General features: G+C 39.0%; 1 protein-coding gene across 2 annotated transcripts in view; it reads right to left on the reverse strand.

The window, feature by feature from the left end:
• LOC131447931 (oxysterol-binding protein-related protein 10) overlaps positions 1 to 20,156 on the reverse strand; it is an 88,064-nt gene that overhangs the window by 27,980 nt on the left and 39,928 nt on the right. The window contains exons 4-5 of one of the 2 annotated variants that reach the window (XM_058620033.1): positions 13,873 to 13,959; positions 7,134 to 7,331 (exon numbers count right to left, since the gene is read on the reverse strand). In XM_058620033.1, coding sequence (XP_058476016.1) covers positions 7,134 to 7,331; positions 13,873 to 13,959 — 285 coding nt within the window. The remainder of the gene's footprint in view (positions 1 to 7,133; positions 7,332 to 13,872; positions 13,960 to 20,156) is intronic. The other variant, XM_058620034.1, reaches the window with a different exon arrangement.

The following is a 20,156-nucleotide window of genomic DNA, read 5'->3' on the forward strand; positions in this document are numbered from 1 at the left end:
GCTGCTTCATGATCCACATAAATGATATTGCTCTCATAAAGAGCTGAATATACTATTAACCTTAACCTTAATCTTCATCAACACATCATCACTCTGGCGCCTAAATGTTAAGTTTAATGTTGCAGTGAAAGATCACACATGCTTTAAATCTCTAGTGAGGATCCTGCGTTGCCCCCTGTGGAGTAATTACAAAGAAAGTGTGGTCTCCATGACCCTAAAGTCTGACCTATGACCTAGTTTTCTGTATCCCGCCCCTACACAGGAAAGAGAAAGAGAGATAGTGGAGTCAGGGATACTTATTCGTCCTGACTGTATCCAGGAAACAATCGGTTGTCAGAGGACACATTATCAGAAAATCACATTTCCAAGGAACCAAAAATGACGGTCATAATTAAAAATACGATTGTGACGTTTCTAAGGAACATACAGGTTTGTTTTTAGGAATGGAATCCGCTTGTCTCACTTACACTCTCGCCTGCTCAGTCGTGACATAAAATGTGTGACTGTGTGTGCGGCGTGGAAACGTTAAACCAAGTGACTTCTCGAGAGCGTCACGTGGCACCAAGAGACTTTATGAGCGTTGTGTGAACTCATTTAACGATGATTTTAAACGATATTCTTTTAAGTTTAAGATTTGTGTACGTACTAAGCAGCACACTTAACGGTTGTTGTAATAATCGGTTTACATATAAAAAAATCTTGAAAATCTAATTAGCTGACGTAAAGTCAAGCTGAAAGTCCTTTTCATACAGACTTTATTGGTAACGCTTACTTGTTTGTTCAAGATGACCGTGATTTCAGGCTGGTAAAATAAAATGTATTACAAACAACTAAATAGATAATAGCCTCACTTAGTGAACAACAAACTCAATGCAATGAGTAGGCATCATGTAAGATAAGAATTAAATCTTAAACATGGAGATTTAGACGTTTAACGGCATCACTCTGTGCTGCATCGATGATGATGAGGATTAACACAAACTGCCTCAGGGTCTATATTTAGCCAAGCGGACTTAAGCAGGTGACAATACAAGTTGGTGAGCAAATGTGTTGCTACGCACCCACTAGTGACTCTAAAAATAAAAAAAAAAAACATACCACGATCAAAAATAAATCAGCTTGTTGGGTTTTATGAGGCGGAGTAAAACGCAGCCAGAGCAAATCGTGCCATTTTGTTCTTATAAACATCATGAAAAGAGATAAACTGCTTCATTACAAAGGAGAAGGCCAAGCACATACAGTACTGTGTGTGAGGTACAGAGTTAAAGCTACACGGTTTAATAATCTCCGAGAATACCTGACAGAATGAGGACCTGAGTGTGAAACCATCAGGTCGTAAATGGTTGACCTCCTGAGAGGGGTCACCTTCAAACACACACACTCACTGTTTTCGATAAAAACCTAATTTGTTTTTCCCTTAAATTTCATATAAAATATGTAATTATATACTGTACATATTACTGGAATAGAATAGAATAGAATGCCTTATTTGTCATTGCATGTGACATTTGGTCACTCTCATTAAACAAGAACTGTATATACACACAAAAAGACAAAGATAGACGAGAATAAATATGTATGATATATAAAAAATAATGTTGTTTATACATGCAACGGATTAAAAGTTCTCCAAATGTTACGTTTCTCTTATAATTCCAGATTAAACCTGGGAAAACAGTGATTTGACGTTGAAAATGTGGTGCTAAGTCACCAGAGGATGTCAATAATGACAACAAAAGAGACTTTTTTGTTTTCCCTATTTTGAATTCATGTTTGTCTTGTGTCTGAACAGTTATCAGTTCTGTATTTGGTCGAAACGTTGCAGCAGATCTCTGACACAGAGCTGAAAAGTCAGAGATCTCACAGTAATGGCAGAATCATAAGCATGGCACACACACACACACACAGAAAGAGCAAGAGCGAGAGCAAGTTGTCTGGAGCTGCTTCCAGAAATAGCCTCACTCCACTGCTCAGCAGTGTCAGAGCCCAGTGGAGCTGCTGCTGCTGCTGCTGCTGCTGCTGCTGCTGCTGCTGCTGCTGCTGCTGCTGCTGCTGCTCCAGGAATCCAGGCGTTTGATGTGTTTACATCAGCGAGGAGAGACCGTGATGTGGTCTGACTCACGCTGTCACAGAGACAGACGGACGCACACGTGGATGGACAGATGGATGGAAGAGGACAGAGTGACGATGACCCGACACAGGACCTCACCAGTACGCTGCTCCCTCTCAGTGGCGCCAGCCTTAAAACTGTTGTTTCGAACACGGAGGAGGAATATTTTTTATAGTAAATTTATTCCATTCCTTTAGAATATATTAGAGCAGCAGTGTCAGAGTGAGCAGCTGCTGCAGGTGAACTGTGTAAACAAGTCAACCTGACACGTATCAGGTCGAGTTCACACCAAACCACGGAAAAAAGACACATTTTCACAATAATGTGTGTATATTTTGCAGTTTAGTGGAAGTGATTTTGTCTCTGTATGTGACCTGTGCACGGTCTGCTTTACGCCCAGTGTCAGCAGCGATTGGCTCCTGAATGAATGAATGAATTAAAACATGGATCTAATTTCACTGTCTCACTATTTCATGAAACAGACCCTCATCAACTGACAGCACTGCTCTTTTTTGTGCATGTTGTCTCTTCTAACAAAGATTAGTGACGTTGAGCCATGTGACAACTGCGACACAGTTTCATGTACAATGTTAAAATGTAAAATGTAATCCATATTTTAGGTAGCGTTTTTTTTCAAAAATAAAAGATCTTTCAGTCTCTGATAATCAATAAAATATTGTTTGTATTTAGTCTTTCAGTGGTTGTGGACCTCTGACCTAGAGGACTAAACTCCTCGTGATGGGTTGGTTGACAGTGACTGTGCCTATTTCTACCACAGTGAAAAGAACAGTCAGTACAGTCAAAACCTCAGGGGTGATTTTCATCTAAATGAACTCTTGATAGACTGATATGCAAATATAGAGTTTGTGTGATTACCACGTTTTGCTTTATCTCCTCTGTACGAGCTCATCTTCCACCTTTATTGTTACTTGAGTGACTTTATTGTGTGCTGATTACATACTATTGTCCTCTGCTGGAGAATAACTAGGCGAAGTATCAGTGATTACATTCTTTTCTTTTGAACTGTTTTGTGTTTTTTTTATTCCTTTATTAATACATTTTTTCCTTCAGTTTATGCTTATATTGTTAAACGGTATCATGGATTTCTTTCATTGTATTATTTCTTCCTTGTTAAACGTAGGCCCCAGATGAAGTAGACGTTGCCTAGTGTAACGCTTAATGGGGATCGTAATGAAATAAATGAAACTAAATTTGTTATTTAAGACTTCAATCACATTTCATTGTCTCATCCTCTCTCTCTAACACACTGTGCAGACTCTTACAGCTCTTTATTGGGCCTCTTGTTGCCTTTGAGCCGAGTGAGAGGTGGACAATTGTTTCTTTCTTTCATGGAGGTTGTTGTATATGAATTACAATGTCAATATGCTTTGCTTAGTATGGACTTTATAAGGTGGTAGTGTCACAAGAATAGTTATTCTCCCTCATGAATATGGTCTGTTCTTACATACATCTTGATCACTAATAATTCATTGGCAGTTGAACAATTATTAACCAACACATGTCCCCTAATCTAAAATTGCCTCCTTTTTCTATTCTAGTGATACAACCACCTTATAAAGTCCACATGTAGCAAAGCATATTGAGATCATAATTCATATACAACAACTTCCTTACTTACTACTAATAAGTAATAATTATTGAGGGAAAACTCTTAGTTAATGGATTACTGGTTGGATAATAAGGCCATGCAGAATAATAATGACTAATGAAATTCCCTAATCTAAAGTGTTACCCTCATTTCTAATCCGGTCCATCCTCTCCGTCACTCCCAACACAAATCTCAGCATCTTCAGCTCTGCCACCTCCTGTCTCCAGACCACATCATAGCAGGTCTAAGAGTGGTGAGCGCTTGAGTCCTTTATGAAAAACTAACATGCTACTGGAGAGCTTTAACTCTGATCCCCTGCCTGGTGTAAGGACGCTTCAGTGAGCGCTGGTGGGATGAAGAACAACACGCCAATCTAAGAGAGGAGATCATGTGGAGATTCACTGAGGTGCAAATCCACTTTCTCTCCATAACTGTTGGAGAAAGGGCCAAAGTTCCCTGCCTCTGCGTGTGTGGGTCTTACAGGAACTAACAGAGTGTGATCAGCGATAGTGACCAGAAAATAAATGGAATGTACAACACAACATCGCCAAGGCTGGTCTCTGACCATAAATCCACTGATAATCAGTGCGCAGCAGCTTTCTGCTCTGCGCCGTGTGCAGCGGCGCATAAATCACAGCGCAAGCAGACTCCTTTACTGTCGACTCCAGCGTCATCTCCCCCGCCCTCTCGCCAACACCCGTCAGATTGAGTTTATGGGCTTGTTATGAATGAAGGGAGAAGAACAAATGACCAGAGGAAGGAGGGAAGACTGTTGGAAGAGTAGTGGATGAGGAGAGGGCAACAAGAGGAGAGGAGCTAAATCACAGATAAGAATCAGGTCACAGGAAGCTCCAGCCCACCTCCTCTGTGAAACCCCAGCAGAGAATGAATCACGCAGTGTTTCAGTGTCACAGAGAGACCTCGTTTTCTGTGTCTGCGGAGGAGAATGGGTTTGTTTTGCTTAATGATGACACCATCTGCTCCGTATCTACTCATAATGTCCCAGGTTCATCTGAGGAGACGCACTCTGCTCCTGAGAGGTGATAAATTAGTCTCCACTCGCGCTGAATGCACTCTGCCCGCGTTCTGTCACAGAAAGAGAATCCTTTAGGCGCGATGTTCGGGGGAATTGAACGCGTCGAAGACAGGCCAGGTCCTCAAAGGGCCAGAGAGGCGTGACGGAAAGAGCTTTGCATTAAATAGTGATGCTCCTGTGGGAGTTGTCAGAATGATAAGTAGAAGACGGTGGATCAGTGGTAGAGCAAGTTGTCTCTCAACTGGAAGGGTTTGATTCCCAGCTCCATTAGTCTACATGCTGATGTGTCCGTTGCATGATAGAAAACGTGCTGTATCTGTATGAAAGTATGAGAGTTAGTGTGAATAGCAAAACTGTAGTGAACAGCAGCTCTGAGTGGTCGTCAAGACTAGAAAAGCGATATATACTGTAAATACAAACCATTTACCATAAGAACTGCTGACATAAATGTCAACGTTCTCAAACACTGATGGTTTGGCCGGCTACTACTGCTTCAGTTTGAGGTAACAGCTCAGGGCCCTCAGGTCCTACTGTGAGGTTTCAATTACAGCGGTGCAGGATATTAGGGAGGTGGTTGTTTTTTACCCTGTGGGATATTAATACAACGCTGCTTTGTCCCAGTTTATCACACGTCACAAACCGAGAGTGGTCTTTATTGTTATTGTGGAGCAAGGCTCAGATAACTGCAGGTATGAGATTGTCTTCTCTTTCTTTATACCTCAAGCTAAGCTACAAGGTCAACGTCTTTACTTACAGTGTCTGAATAACAATTTAAACCTAAGAAGGAAACGTGATACCAAGGTAATTACAGCTGACACAATACATCAGACAGAAATAGATAACGATTCACTGATTCTGGCCTTTAAAAGGTGAAGATTTCCTACTTTTGTCCATTTTATATCATTGACTCTTTCATATCTAGCAATGTTTGTCAGAGAAAATAAACGTCTCTAGTATTTCCTGTTTGTCTCGTGCTCTTAGAACCCGACAACAATCCTCCCAACAGTTTCAGACAGTTGCACTGATCCAATGCACCAACTGAAGGCAGGACTGGAAAGATTCTGCTGTCGTTTCTCCACAACACAAAAACCCACGCCTTCTCGTCTAATCTCTGGCAGTTAATCACCCTAACCCATACACAGATTATATAGTCTATTATAGAGAAGGGGGAGAGTGAATGACTGTGCTGAGTGCACAGAGATGTTAGTAGATAAGAAAAGGTATGAAGTGAAAAGTGACAGGTCTGATGACTGAGGCGGAGACAATTAATGAGGATTTGAACTTCAAAACTCAGTGAAAAACAGACATTTCAAGAATAAAGACGCAGAACGTCCTTGCAGCTGTGAATATTTCAAGTCTTATGGAGATTGTGGCAAACCCTACACATTTAGGGATTAAATAATATTACATTTTAAATATGAAGGACCTCGCCATCACTGTTCTCACCTTCACACTTCATCTTCTTTTTCACACTCTGACACTTTTACACATCGCACGCTGACCTGACTGCACCAGCGTAAGCTGCAGAGCTTCCCCGTCACCAACCATGTTAAAATGTATTGATATTCTGTATCCCATAAAAATGCCAGCAAAGCTGAAAGTACAGTAAGGAGTGAGCACTCCGCAGTCCGGTGTCAGGCCAGAAATATCTGCTGAACTCACTGCACCACAGTCCCACGGGACTCTGAAGACAAAGGCCAAGCAAAACACAATGCAGCACAAAGGCTGCTGTTCCACAGAAGAAACTTCATCACAGGTCAAACTTTCTGTTTAATTAAAACACTGTTTGACTTTGATAAAATAGCTTTTTTGTAGTTTTGTCTCGGGATGAACAATTCAACATTAAAAGTCCTTGCAATCGGATTTCAAGTGTTTATAATCTTTGGATCTACACATGGTAATGATTTATCACATTTTAAAGTAATTACATTGTGAATATTGGGCTGATCCTTTGAAAGATTGTATCAGAAATAAAATCCCAATTTCGATAATCCCAACTGCACTTCGATATTGTACCCAAATCACTCAGTGCTACTTTTGTGCATTATCTATTACATACTTTCTGATTTCTATGTTCGCAGAGAGTCACAGAGAGTGATGTGATCCCTGAAGCCTCTGAGTGACAAAGACTCACAATGACAAAGACAAAATAATTAGCCAGATACTGTCATAGTATCAATTTGTTTTGAAGAGTAACCATAGTGACCTGATAGTAATGTCAACGTGTTTCCAGATCTCAGCAATAAATATAGTCATTTTAATGAAAACAGTGGTAAAGAGACTCATCGGTAATAAAAATGCTGCCTCCACTTGTTTTCGGCCATAAGGTGGGAACTTAAAAACAGTTGTTAATACAACGTTCCACCTTAGACACTCACCTCCTTGACCTCCAGCAGGCGACCTGGGTACTGACTCTTAGCCCGCCGAGCTGCAGCCGGAGATTTGTGGTGTGTGATGGAGACGATGTTGCTGGGTGTGGCCGCGGGGCCCAGGTGCCTCTGGGAAGCCGGGGATGAAGACGGGGTTAAGTGAGGGAGCAGGGAGAAGCTACGGGTCCGACCAGAGGATGAATATCCCTGGAGGAAGAGAGGGTGGGGAGGGGGGGCGCAGAGATGGAGAGAAAGCGTTATGTGGGAATTTAAAGCGTAACTTTAACCCTCTCCTCTGTAGCTAACTGCAACCAATGCCTGATTTTAAAAAAGGCCAAGAAGGGGGCTGAGAACTGAGTGAGGGAGAGTGCAGGTGGTCTGCTCTTAAAATCTGACCAACAATATGTTGACATGCACAGTTTAAGGAGTAGCAGTAGCAGTCTAACAAGGTGCTTCACGTGGTGGAGACACAAAGGCAACAGCTCTGGCGTGAAAAAGGGGGAGGAGCCTCATGCTGTTTAGACAAGAGCAGGATGAGTGAGTGAATTGAAACAGCCAAAGGCCAAATTTGAATGCAGCAGCTGGTTTTTGAGGCAGAAGGTGAGTTGATTTTTATCATGACATGTATCATTTCAATATTTTACATTCAACTGTGAAGATTTGCACCTGGATCCATAAATAGCATTTGGTTTATGTCTGAACAGTGGTTTCGTGGTTGAGTGATGATGATGATGATGATGATGATGATGTAACGAAGGAGAAACAACCACAAGTTCATAAGGATTTTCTAATAAAATGGTTCAGTAGCTTTTATTCCTTTTTATTAAAGTATTTTTTTATTATTTAACATGATAACATCTTAAGCTATAAATGGAATGGAGTATTAATTCATTATTTTTGGCTGAGCTCATCAAGTATATATTACTTTTTAATAAACAGAACATTTAAAAATAGAAACCGTTTTTTCAAATTGTGATTTTGCTTTTTTATTTTAAAACGATTCATTCTTCAGCCGCACTCCTTCAGTTGTTCTTGTTTCTTTCACATCTCATCCTTCAATCCCGATCCCTGCTGCTCTGCGACTCTTCCCTCTTCAGTTCGCTGACCTGTGCCGAGCTGTCACACCAGTATCTCTCCTCTGTCCTTTTACTCTCCATTAGATTACAGCCGCGCAGCCAAGACAAGACAACAGAGATTCATCCTCCGGAGCATCACAGAGGTCTGCTCAGTGCAGCCACCAAAATAAAACACATCAAATAAACAAATTCCAGCACAGCTCACTGCTCACTGACAGGAACACGACCAGTGTTTGCTCTTTTGGAGAAGCGGAAACACGGGAAGTTTAATGTATGGCTAATGTGGGGCTGTAACATAAAGTGACATTATAATTAGGAGCAGGAGAATTAAAGCTATTTTAAGACAAAATAAACTAAACAACTAAAAGAAAAAACAGCAAGAACATTCTCTAGATTATGCCTTGCAGCATGAAGGCCCAGGTTCACGACCCGGTCAGAACACATGCTTTTCTGTGTGGAGTTTGCATGTTCTCATGTTTGCATGTCTTGGTTTAAGATGCTAGATTTAAGTGTTATATCGAATGACAGCTATCTGAGTCAAAGAATCAAAGAATTTAAAAAGCTGTATGTTTTACACCGGGGTGCATAGCACCAGCCACCTGAAGGCATAGCCTCAAAGTCATGAGTCAGAATGTGCTGGCGTTGGTGGAGGTGGCTTTCTTTCTTTCTTTCTTTCTTTCTCTCTTGCTTGCCTCTCCCAGAGGGACATCAGATCTTTTCTCCTGACTGCAGTGATCTTAGAGCAGGTGTTTACAGCGTCCTTAAAAGACAGCTCACTGAACCAGCAAATAAAAGAATAATGTTAACCCTTAAGGCTCACGAGGCAAGGATATGTGCCGCAGGTGCACCCATGGTAAATTGCGAGGGAATAACACACAGCTCCTTATATGGACATCCTGGGGGGGTGTGTTTATAGGTCACATCAATTTTTTGGTAGCGAAATAAAGTAGCAATAATTGTGCAGAAGTCACAAAATGTTGTTTTTTTCCTTTAGTTTTTGTTCATAAAGTGAACTTTGAACTGTGACGTATTTCCAAATTTCAACAGCCTCCACGTTAAAACCTGTTCTCTATGGGACGAAACAGAATAGGTGTCGTCCCATAGAGAACTTCCATGAAAGCTCAGCTTCTCTGGGAGTCAATGGAGCAGTGGGCGGAAACTGGGCTTCTGCATGATGATTGGAGGAACTGTCTGAAAGGCAGAACCAGTGTTTGAGCCTTTTCCGCCTCAGTCCTTTGTGGATTTTGACAAATAGGTGCTTGTTGTGTGTTATTTGCTCAATAACATAGACCATTTTCATTTGTACATATATACTGTAAATAAAAACACTATTATAACATTTCAGTTTTACATAATAATCACATTTCCTTGGTCTAGTTGCCAGAATTTATGTGTAAATAACTGGGCCTGAAATGAGTTTCCCCACCAGCAACCGCCACAGTTCTCTGTTGTATCTCTCTCTCTTACACTTTCATGGGATGATATGGTCAAGTGGAAAAGGAACTTGGCTTGTAACCAGAGGGTCTGCAGTTTGCATCCTGACAGGTCAAAGGCTGGGCTGCCTTTGAGCAAGGTGGCTGCCCACTGCTGCGAGTTCTAGGAAGGTTTCCAGTAGACAAAAGGTAAAAATGCAGAGAAGGAATATCACCTGCCGGGACGAATACAGTACAAAAAAATCAAATAAATAAATAAAATAGAGTGAGTGGCCTTGTGTAATCATTTTAACAGAAAATAATCAGCTTACACGAGAGAACACTGTTGTATTGTGCGAGGCTAAGCCGTAAGAAGTGAGTAAGCAGAAAAGAAACCAGACTTTGGGAGTGTGTGCAGATTGACGTGCTGAGTTTTTGTCCTCCAAAACTGGCACAGAGCTCTGAGGATTTCAATTAACTGGAACGGGAAAGGAGGGAAAAAAAGAGGAAAAATCAGAGTAAAAGCAGAATGGAGGCAGTGATGGAAGGAAGGATAAATGCATTCGAGGTGTGAGCCACACGCAGAGCATCGCACATGTGAATTAACTTGCATTCTGAACTAAACATCTATCAGTTCAATTCAAAATCACACAGCAGGGTCTTCAGCTCCTTTTTGGCTCGTGGCCTCTTGTGATAAAGCAATCTGTGATTGCAATCCGTTGTTACTGAGTCTGAATCTGAACATCATTTTTATTTAAAGGCCTGAGGACAAAACTAGAGCTGGAAATATAACTGTATTTCCATATTCCACCCTTTAATCCCCCCCCCCCCCCCCTTTGTGCCTAAAACTGGATCTTAAATACTAAATTTTCTTTAACCCTTAGGGCTCAACGCACCCTTGGTAAATTGCCGTGGGAATAATACACAAGTCCTTATATGGACATCCTGGGGTGTGTGTTTATAGTGTGTCATACCTTTCGGTGTTCTTATGTGTTGTTGATTCAAAGTTATGATTCATTTTATATTGCATATTTTAGTATGGAGTAGCCATAAATAGACAGTTTTTTATTTATTTTATTTTTATAGAACTTTCAACAGTGACTTCATTTCCAAATTTCACATATTTAATCTGATTTTAAAAGATTTTACTACTTTTTTGCTCAGGTGTGTTTATTATAGTCAGTGAACATCTTAAAAAAATATCACGTCATCAGATTGCCGATTGGTTGTGCTGAAAAAGAAGATATAAGACACTCTATTTTGCACATTCTGATGGCCTCTGGATACGTTTTAACATAGTAATGTAAAAATAAAACAGCTTAATGCTCTGTGGTCTAAGGGTTAAGCAAGAACAAGTATGCTTGTATTAAAATTACAAAATAAATGCATTGAAAAAAAAGTATAGTGTATTATAGTTTATCTGGGACCCTTTTGCTACTTTATAACCAGACTAACTTAGGTTAAGAAAAGAAACCACTTTGCTTTCACTTTTTTATCCTTTCAAGTTAAGATTCAAATGGCACGCTTGTGAAATCTGGACAGATATACACCAGTAAGCGTACATACCGTATGTATTTGATGTTATACAAATCGGACAGAATGGACTCGTTCCCTGACACACTGAGCTCAGTCCCTGTGCTCTTTTTCTTCACAGGTGCTCTGCGGTCACTCAGCCGTGGGCGGACTTGGCCCTGTGTGAGTCAGCGTGGGTACAATGGTCAGCTGCTGACCTGTTATTTTCCCCACAACAGGGAGTATAACTAATTACACACTAGTCAATGTGTTGTTCAGGAATAACCCCGGGTTTGGACATTAGAAAATATCTTAGAGTCACATTTAAGATAAAATAATCAGTGGTAAATACTTTGCTGTTTCTGGTTTTTGAAGAAAAAAACCATAAATAGTATAGTTCACTACTATTTACTACTGTACATCAAATAACTTCAAACATATTTAATCATATAGAAGAATTCCTGCTTCCTGCTGTTGCCAAAACTAAGATTAAAGGCCAGGAAGGACAAACACAATGGTGGAAATAGAGTGGGCAGCACAAACATAAATATGCTGTGTTCAAGCAGAAAGTAAATATTACCCGAGTCAAAGTCTATGGTTTGTAGTTCTCCTGTCAGGAGTGTGTGTGTGTGTGTGTTTGTAGTTGCAGCTCATTGTTACCGCCCCTTTTTTCATCATGAGGCTTCAGTGATAACACACAGCAGTTATCAGTTATCACTGCCACTGTCATGTGACTTTACACAACCGTGTTGGCAGGAAAAAGCTTCTGCAATAATGAACAACAGCGGTGCTGGTTTCAGGCCGTCAGAGAACACTGTGCACTTTAAATCCATGGAGATCGAGCAGTGCATCACAGAACACGACACACTGATTATATCTGACCTTTATAATGTGCTCTTCAGGTGCTTTGCACCAATATGGAAACATTGGTAATGGATATTATCCCAGACCTGCAGTAAACAACATCTTCCACGACTGTTAATGAAAACATGACGCTATGACACTGCAGAACTGACATTGTTTTGATCTCGACTGTTCTCGTGATGTCAGCTCTACGGAACTCTGTGTATCGGCTCATCCTTGTGATCCACGCTGTTCCTCCTTTAAGCTTCCTTCAACAAAGACATTGTGGAAACAGGATAATGACCCCATTTGCTTCAACATCTCTAAGCCTTCTGCATCATTAGTCGTGAGACTGAGGAGACATAAAAGGAAGTAAGAAAAAAAAAAAACCACACCAATTTAGTGCTGCTGAGGTGTACTTTTATCTGTTTTATTATCTTTGTCTAACATTAGACGTGTTTCCAAAGGCAACGTTGCTTTGTCTAGAAAAGCAAACATAGAATCTTACATCAGATTCAATATTGTCCATATGTTCAGTATATAAATGTACTACTTTGAACCAATATGGGTGTTTATATGGCTGAAATCCATACTGCTTTACTTTTAATACTTTAATAATAGCAAATGATACAGACAATTGTCTCTGGTCAACTACTGCATTCAAATGTTGCCATTGGTTTTCTTAGTGCACACTGGTCACTGGTTCACTAATGTCGTCCTCTTGTCAAATCATTGCGAGGCTCATTGTCCCAGACTCCTCCCCAATTGTCACCATCGTCAACTAACTGATTTTTTTTCCACTCAATTACAACTGGTGTCAAATTCACCAGCAGACCACGCCCCCCTGCACTGCTCCCCACTCTCCCTCCCTCCTCCACTCAGCCCACTTCTTGGCATTTTTCAGACAAATGGGGAAGTTAGCCTCAGAAGAGAGGGTTTAGTTACACTTTAACTTCAATTAACTGTTGTGTTTTGAGAACGATCACGTGTAAACTTATAATTATTTCAAATACTAGCACGACCTGCTCGGGTTTTTTTTGCTTTTCCATCAGTGATAGTACCTGGTACCTGGTATCTGACGAGGTTCCAAGCGAGCTGAGCCGATACTAAAATGTGACATCAACAGACTGTCGGCCGCTGGTCATTGAGGAGGGAGCATGAAGTAATGAACAACGACGTGCCATACTCATTGAGATCTACCTCAAAATAGTTAGTAGATAGTAATTCCTGCATCTGCTACTTGCAAAAGTTTCTACTCATTTTTTTGTCACAAATAACTCTTAAAGCATTTCCACCACAGCTGCCTGATGATGTTAGATGCTGCTGAGCCTCCACCACTGGCTTCCTCGTCACCCGAGGAGCTGTGATAATGATCTGAGAGGCAGGACAGTGGAGCTCAGGGAAGGATTAGACCACAACAGCGGGTATCGTCCTAACAGCTGCTGCTGTGGAAATGCCCCACAGTGTTTGAGCGGCAACAAAACGCCCACCACGCTCCATTGGGCAGAAGGAAGGAAAAAAAAAAGGCCGTCTTCCTCTGAATACACTTTTTTTCCTGGCTTTATCCAATTTTCTCTCATCTTTTGATTGCTTTTCTCATCACGGCTGAGCAGAGTAATTGGACTTTCCCCTCACTCCAGCTGTGCAGCACTTTCAAGTGAGGAGATCCGTGTTGATAAAGCGCGTCGACAATGAGGCAGCATAACGAGGCCGCGGTATTTAATTGTTTAAAAAGACACATGAGTGAGTGGTTCTGAAAGGAGCCGTCACAACACAAGACAGGAAACGCACAGCGGAGCACAGACGGACACGTTCCCGCTCAGCTCCGCTGTTTGAAGGTGAAACTAACTTTGTGAAACAACACTTCAGAGAAATGAGATGCTGTGTGTATGTGTGGAGACTCACCAGCACCTCCTGGCCTCCTCCTCCTCCTCCTCCTCCTCCTGCTCTTTCCACACTCAGGTGTTCGTCGGAGCCTTTCAGCTTCCTCACCTGAAACAAATGACACATACAAACAAATTAAATGTAACATTAACCTAGAAGCACTGTGAGAACAGTTTGTAATCGTCTGCATAAAAGGCATGAGGGAACAGTAAACTGATGACTGAATAAACACAGTCACTAGATATCAACCAAATTTAACACCTACAGGAGATTAGAGATTATTATTAGGGTTGCAAAGCGGCTGAAAATTCCCAGTAATTTCCCAGAGGTTTTGGATTGGGAATTAGTGGGAAATCAATGAGAATATACTGGGAATTATGGATAGTTTAAAGAAACTATGTAATATACAAATATGACACAGATTCATTTGTATAGATCAGCGACAATTTTCTGGGAGGAGGTAAAAGAACTATGCAGGTAATAGCTTGGTAGTGAGAATTATTAAAAGCCAACATCAGTGTAATACCTTCACATGACAATGTTGAATGAATCATATTTGAAATTCACACACTCAGCTTTTACTTGGTGATTATTATAGAAATACAAAGTGTTTACCATATTGTTGCTGCACTGTAATGTCATCAACCTTAGAAGCAAAAGCTTGCAACAGAAATTTTAAATGTTGTTTTATTCCTCTCCTTCATGAGCTGCTGCTGATTCTCACGTGGTGCAGTAACAAGCCTCGTTCACCACTGGATCATACCAACATGAACACACGCACACACACACACACACACCGTGTAATCCGCTGAAACTCATGCTAAACCCAGAAAAGTCATGAGACCACTGACACTTTTGACATTTAAGCACAAGCTCATCCAAAAACTAAGCAGCAGGAGCTTGAAGCCACCACATTTCCTTAAATTATGAGTCTGGAAGAGTAAAATATTCCAGAATTAATCAAGTAAATTAATTTTCACATGACACCAAGAAAATGAGCTCTTCACTACATGCAAACGAGCCAGTGTTTGCTGGATCTACAGTAAATACTTTTACATGAAATGTCATCATTTGGATGACATTTATTAACATCTGCTAAGGTGGGTTTGATTTGCTTGGTTTTTGCTCAGTGGAGAAAATGAAAACGAGACAGGAAATTATCAATCAAGAATGTCATAGTATAGTATGTCATCTAAAATCACACAAAAAAGTCATAGTATACAACATGCTATACTATGACATTTTTTACCTTTTTTGGACGACATACTATACTATGACATTTTTGACCTTTTTTGGACGACATACTATACTATGACATTTTTGACCGATTTTGGACGACATACTATAATATGACATTTTTTACCTTTTTTGGACGACATACTATACTATGACTTTTTCAACCGATTTTGGACGACATACTATACTATGACATTTTTTGACCGATTTTGGACGACATACTATACTATGACTTTTTTGACCAATTTTGGAAGACATACTATACTATGACTTTTTCGACCGATTTTGGACGACATGCTATACTATGACATTTTTGACCAATTTTGGAAGACATACTATACTATGACATTTTTGATCGATTTTGGATGACATACTATACTATGACTTTTTCGACCGAGTTTGAACGACATACTGTACTATGACATTTTTGACCGATTTTGGATGACATACTATACTATGACATTTTTGACCGATTTTGGACGAGATACTATACTATGACTTTTTCAACTGATTTTGGACGACATACTATACTATGACATTTTTGACCTTTTTTGGACGACATACTATACTATGCCATTTTTGACTGACTTTGGACGACATACTATACTATGACATTTTTTGACCGATTTTGGACGACATACTATACTATAACTTTTTTGACCGATTTTGGACGACATACTATGTTATGACTTTTTCAACCTACTTTGGACGACATACTATACTATGACATTTTCGACCGATTTTGGACGACATACTATGCTATGACTTTTTTGGACGACATACTATACTATGACATTTTTGACTGACTTTGGACGACATACTATACTATGAAATTTTTTGACCGATTTTGGACGACATACTATACTATGACTTTTTTGACCGATTTTGGACGACATATTATACTATGACATTTTCAACCGATTTTGGATGACATACTATACTATGACATTTTTGACCGATTTTGGACGGCATACTATACTATGACATTTTTGACCAATTATGGACGACATACTATACTATGACTTTTTTGACCGATTTTGGACGACATACTATACTATGACATTTTTGACCTTTTTTGGACGACATACTATACTATGCCATTTTTGACTGACTTTGGACGAGATACTATACTATGACTTTTTCAACTGATTTTGGACGACATACTATACTATGACATTTTTGACCAATTTTGGAAGACATACTATACTATGACATTTTTGATCGATTTTGGATGACATACTATACTATGACTTTTTCGACCGAGTTTGAACGACATACTGTACTATGACATTTTTGACCGATTTTGGATGACATACTATACTATGACATTTTTGACCGATTTTGGACGAGATACTATACTATGACTTTTTCAACTGATTTTGGACGACATACTATACTATGCCATTTTTGACTGACTTTGGACGACATACTATACTATGACATTTTTGACTGACTTTGGACGACATACTATACTATGACATTTTTTGACCGATTTTGGACGACATACTATACTATAACTTTTTTGACCGATTTTGGACGACATACTATGTTATGACTTTTTCAACCTACTTTGGACGACATACTATACTATGACATTTTCGACCGATTTTGGACGACATACTATGCTATGACTTTTTTGGACGACATACTATACTATGACATTTTTGACTGACTTTGGACGACATACTATACTATGAAATTTTTTGACCGATTTTGGACGACATACTATACTATGACTTTTTTGACCGATTTTGGACGACATATTATACTATGACATTTTCAACCGATTTTGGATGACATACTATACTATGACATTTTTGACCGATTTTGGACGGCATACTATACTATGACATTTTTGACCAATTATGGACGACATACTATACTATGACTTTTTTGACCGATTTTGGACGACATACTATACTATGACATTTTTGACCTTTTTTGGACGACATACTATACTATGCCATTTTTGACTGACTTTGGACGACATACTATACTATGACATTTTTTGACCGATTTTGGACGACATACTATACTATAACTTTTTTGACCGATTTTGGACGACATACTATGTTATGACTTTTTCAACCTACTTTGGACGACATACTATACTATGACATTTTCGACCGATTTTGGACGACATACTATGCTATGACTTTTTTGGACGACATACTATACTATGACATTTTTGACTGACTTTGGACGACATACTATACTATGAAATTTTTTGACCGATTTTGGACGACATACAATACTATGACTTTTTTGACCGATTTTGGACGACATATTATACTATGACATTTTCAACCGATTTTGGATGACATACTATACTATGACATTTTTGACCGATTTTGGACGGCATACTATACTATGACATTTTTGACCAATTATGGACGACATACTATACTATGACTTTTTTGACCGATTTTGGACGACATACTATACTATGACTTTTTTGACGGATTTTGGACGACATACTATACTATGAAATTTTTTACCTTTTTTGGGCGACAAACTATACTATGACATTTTTGACCGATTTTGGACGACATACTATACTATGACATTTTTGACCGATTTTGGACGACATACTATACTATGACATTTTTGACCGATTTTGGACGACATACTATACTATGACATTTTTGACCTTTTTTGGACGACATGCTATACTATGACATTTTTGACTGATTTTGAACGACATACTATACTATGACATTTTTGACCGATTTTGGACGACATACTATACTATGACATTTTTGACCTTTTTTGGACGACATGCTATACTATGACATTTTTGACTGATTTTGAACGACATACTATACTATGACATTTTTGACCGATTTTGAACGACATACTATACTATGACATTTTTGACCGATTTTGGACGACATACTATACTATGACATTTTTGACCAATTTTGGACGACATACTATACTATGACTTTTTCAACCAATTTTGGACGACATACTATACTATGACTTTTTCAACCGATTTTGGAGGACATACTATACTATGACATTTTTGACCTTTTTTGGACGACATACTATACAATGACATTTTCGACGATTTTAGACGACATACTATACTATGACTTTTTCAACCGATTTTGGACGACATACTATACTATGACATTTTTGACTGACTTTGGACGACATACTATACTATGAAATTTTTTGACCGATTTTGGACGACATACTATACTATGACTTTTTTGACCGATTTTGGAAGACATACTATACTATGACATTTCGACGATTTTGGACGACATACTATACTATGACATTTTTGACAGATTTTGGACGACATACTATACTATGACTTTTTCAACCGATTTTGGACGACATACTATACTATGACATTTTTGACTGACTTTGGACGACATACTATACGATGACATTTTTTGACCGATTTTGGACGACATACTATACTATGACTTTTTTGACCGATTTTGGAAGACATACTATACTATGACTTTTTCGACCGATTTTGGAAGACAAACTATACTATGACTTTTTTGACCGATTTTGGAAGACATATTATACTATGACATTTTCGACCGATTTTGGACGACATACTATACTATGACATTTTTGACCGATTTTGGACGACATTATACTATGACATTTTCAACCGATTTTGGACGACATACTATACTATGACATTTTTGACCGATTTTGGACGGCATACTATACTATGACATTTTTGACCAATTTTGGACGACATACTATACTATGACTTTTTTGACGGATTTTGGACGACATATTATACTATGACATTTTCAACCGATTTTGGACGACATACTATACTATGACATTTTTGACCGATTTTGGACGGCATACTATACTATGACATTTTTGACCAATTTTAGACGACATACTATACTATGACTTATTTGACCGATTTTGGACGACATACTATACTATGACTTTTTTGACCGATTTTGGACGACATACTATACTATGACATTTTTGACCTTTTTTGGACGACATACTATACTATGACATTTTTGACCTTTTTTGGACGACATGCTATACTATGACATTTTTGACCGATTTTGGACGACATACTATACTATGACATTTTTGACCGATTTTGGACGACATACTATATACTATGACATTTTTGACCGATTTTGGACGACATACTATACTATGACATTTTTGACCGATTTTGGACGACATGCTATACTATGACATTTTTGACCGATTTTGGACGACATGCTATACTATGACATTTTTGACCGATTTTGGACGACATACTATACTATGACTTTTTTGACCGATTTTGGACGACATACTATACTATGACATTTTTGACCGATTTTGGACGACATACTATACTATGACATTTTTGACCGATTTTGGACGACATACTATACTATGACATTTTTGACCGATTTTGGACGACTTACTATAGTATGATGATTTGGATGAACATTGGACAACAAGGTTAGTGTAGTGGATAGATCTTTCGCCTTTAACTTAGGAGACCAAGGTTCAAGTCCTCGTTGGACCAAGTACCTTCTGTGGTCCTGAGAAGTATTGTGGTTAATTTGGAAGACATACTATACTATGACATTATTGGACGACATACTATACTATAACTTTTTTGACCGATTTTGGACGACATACTATACTATGACTTTTTCGACCGATTTTGGACGACATACTATGCTATGACTTTTTTGGACGACATACTATACTATGACATTTTTGACTGACTTTGGACGACATACTATACTATGAAATTTTTTGACCGATTTTGGACGACATACTATACTATGACTTTTTTGACCGATTTTGGACGACATATTATACTATGACATTTTCAACCGATTTTGGATGACATACTATACTATGACATTTTTGACCGATTTTGGACGGCATACTATACTATGACATTTTTGACCAATTATGGACGACATACTATACTATGACTTTTTTGACCGATTTTGGACGACATACTATACTATGACTTTTTTGACGGATTTTGGACGACATACTATACTATGAAATTTTTTACCTTTTTTGGGCGACAAACTATACTATGACATTTTTGACCGATT

This window comes from Solea solea, chromosome 20 (genome assembly GCF_958295425.1).
Source record: "Solea solea chromosome 20, fSolSol10.1, whole genome shotgun sequence".
NCBI classification, from domain to species: Eukaryota; Metazoa; Chordata; class Actinopteri; order Pleuronectiformes; family Soleidae; genus Solea; species Solea solea.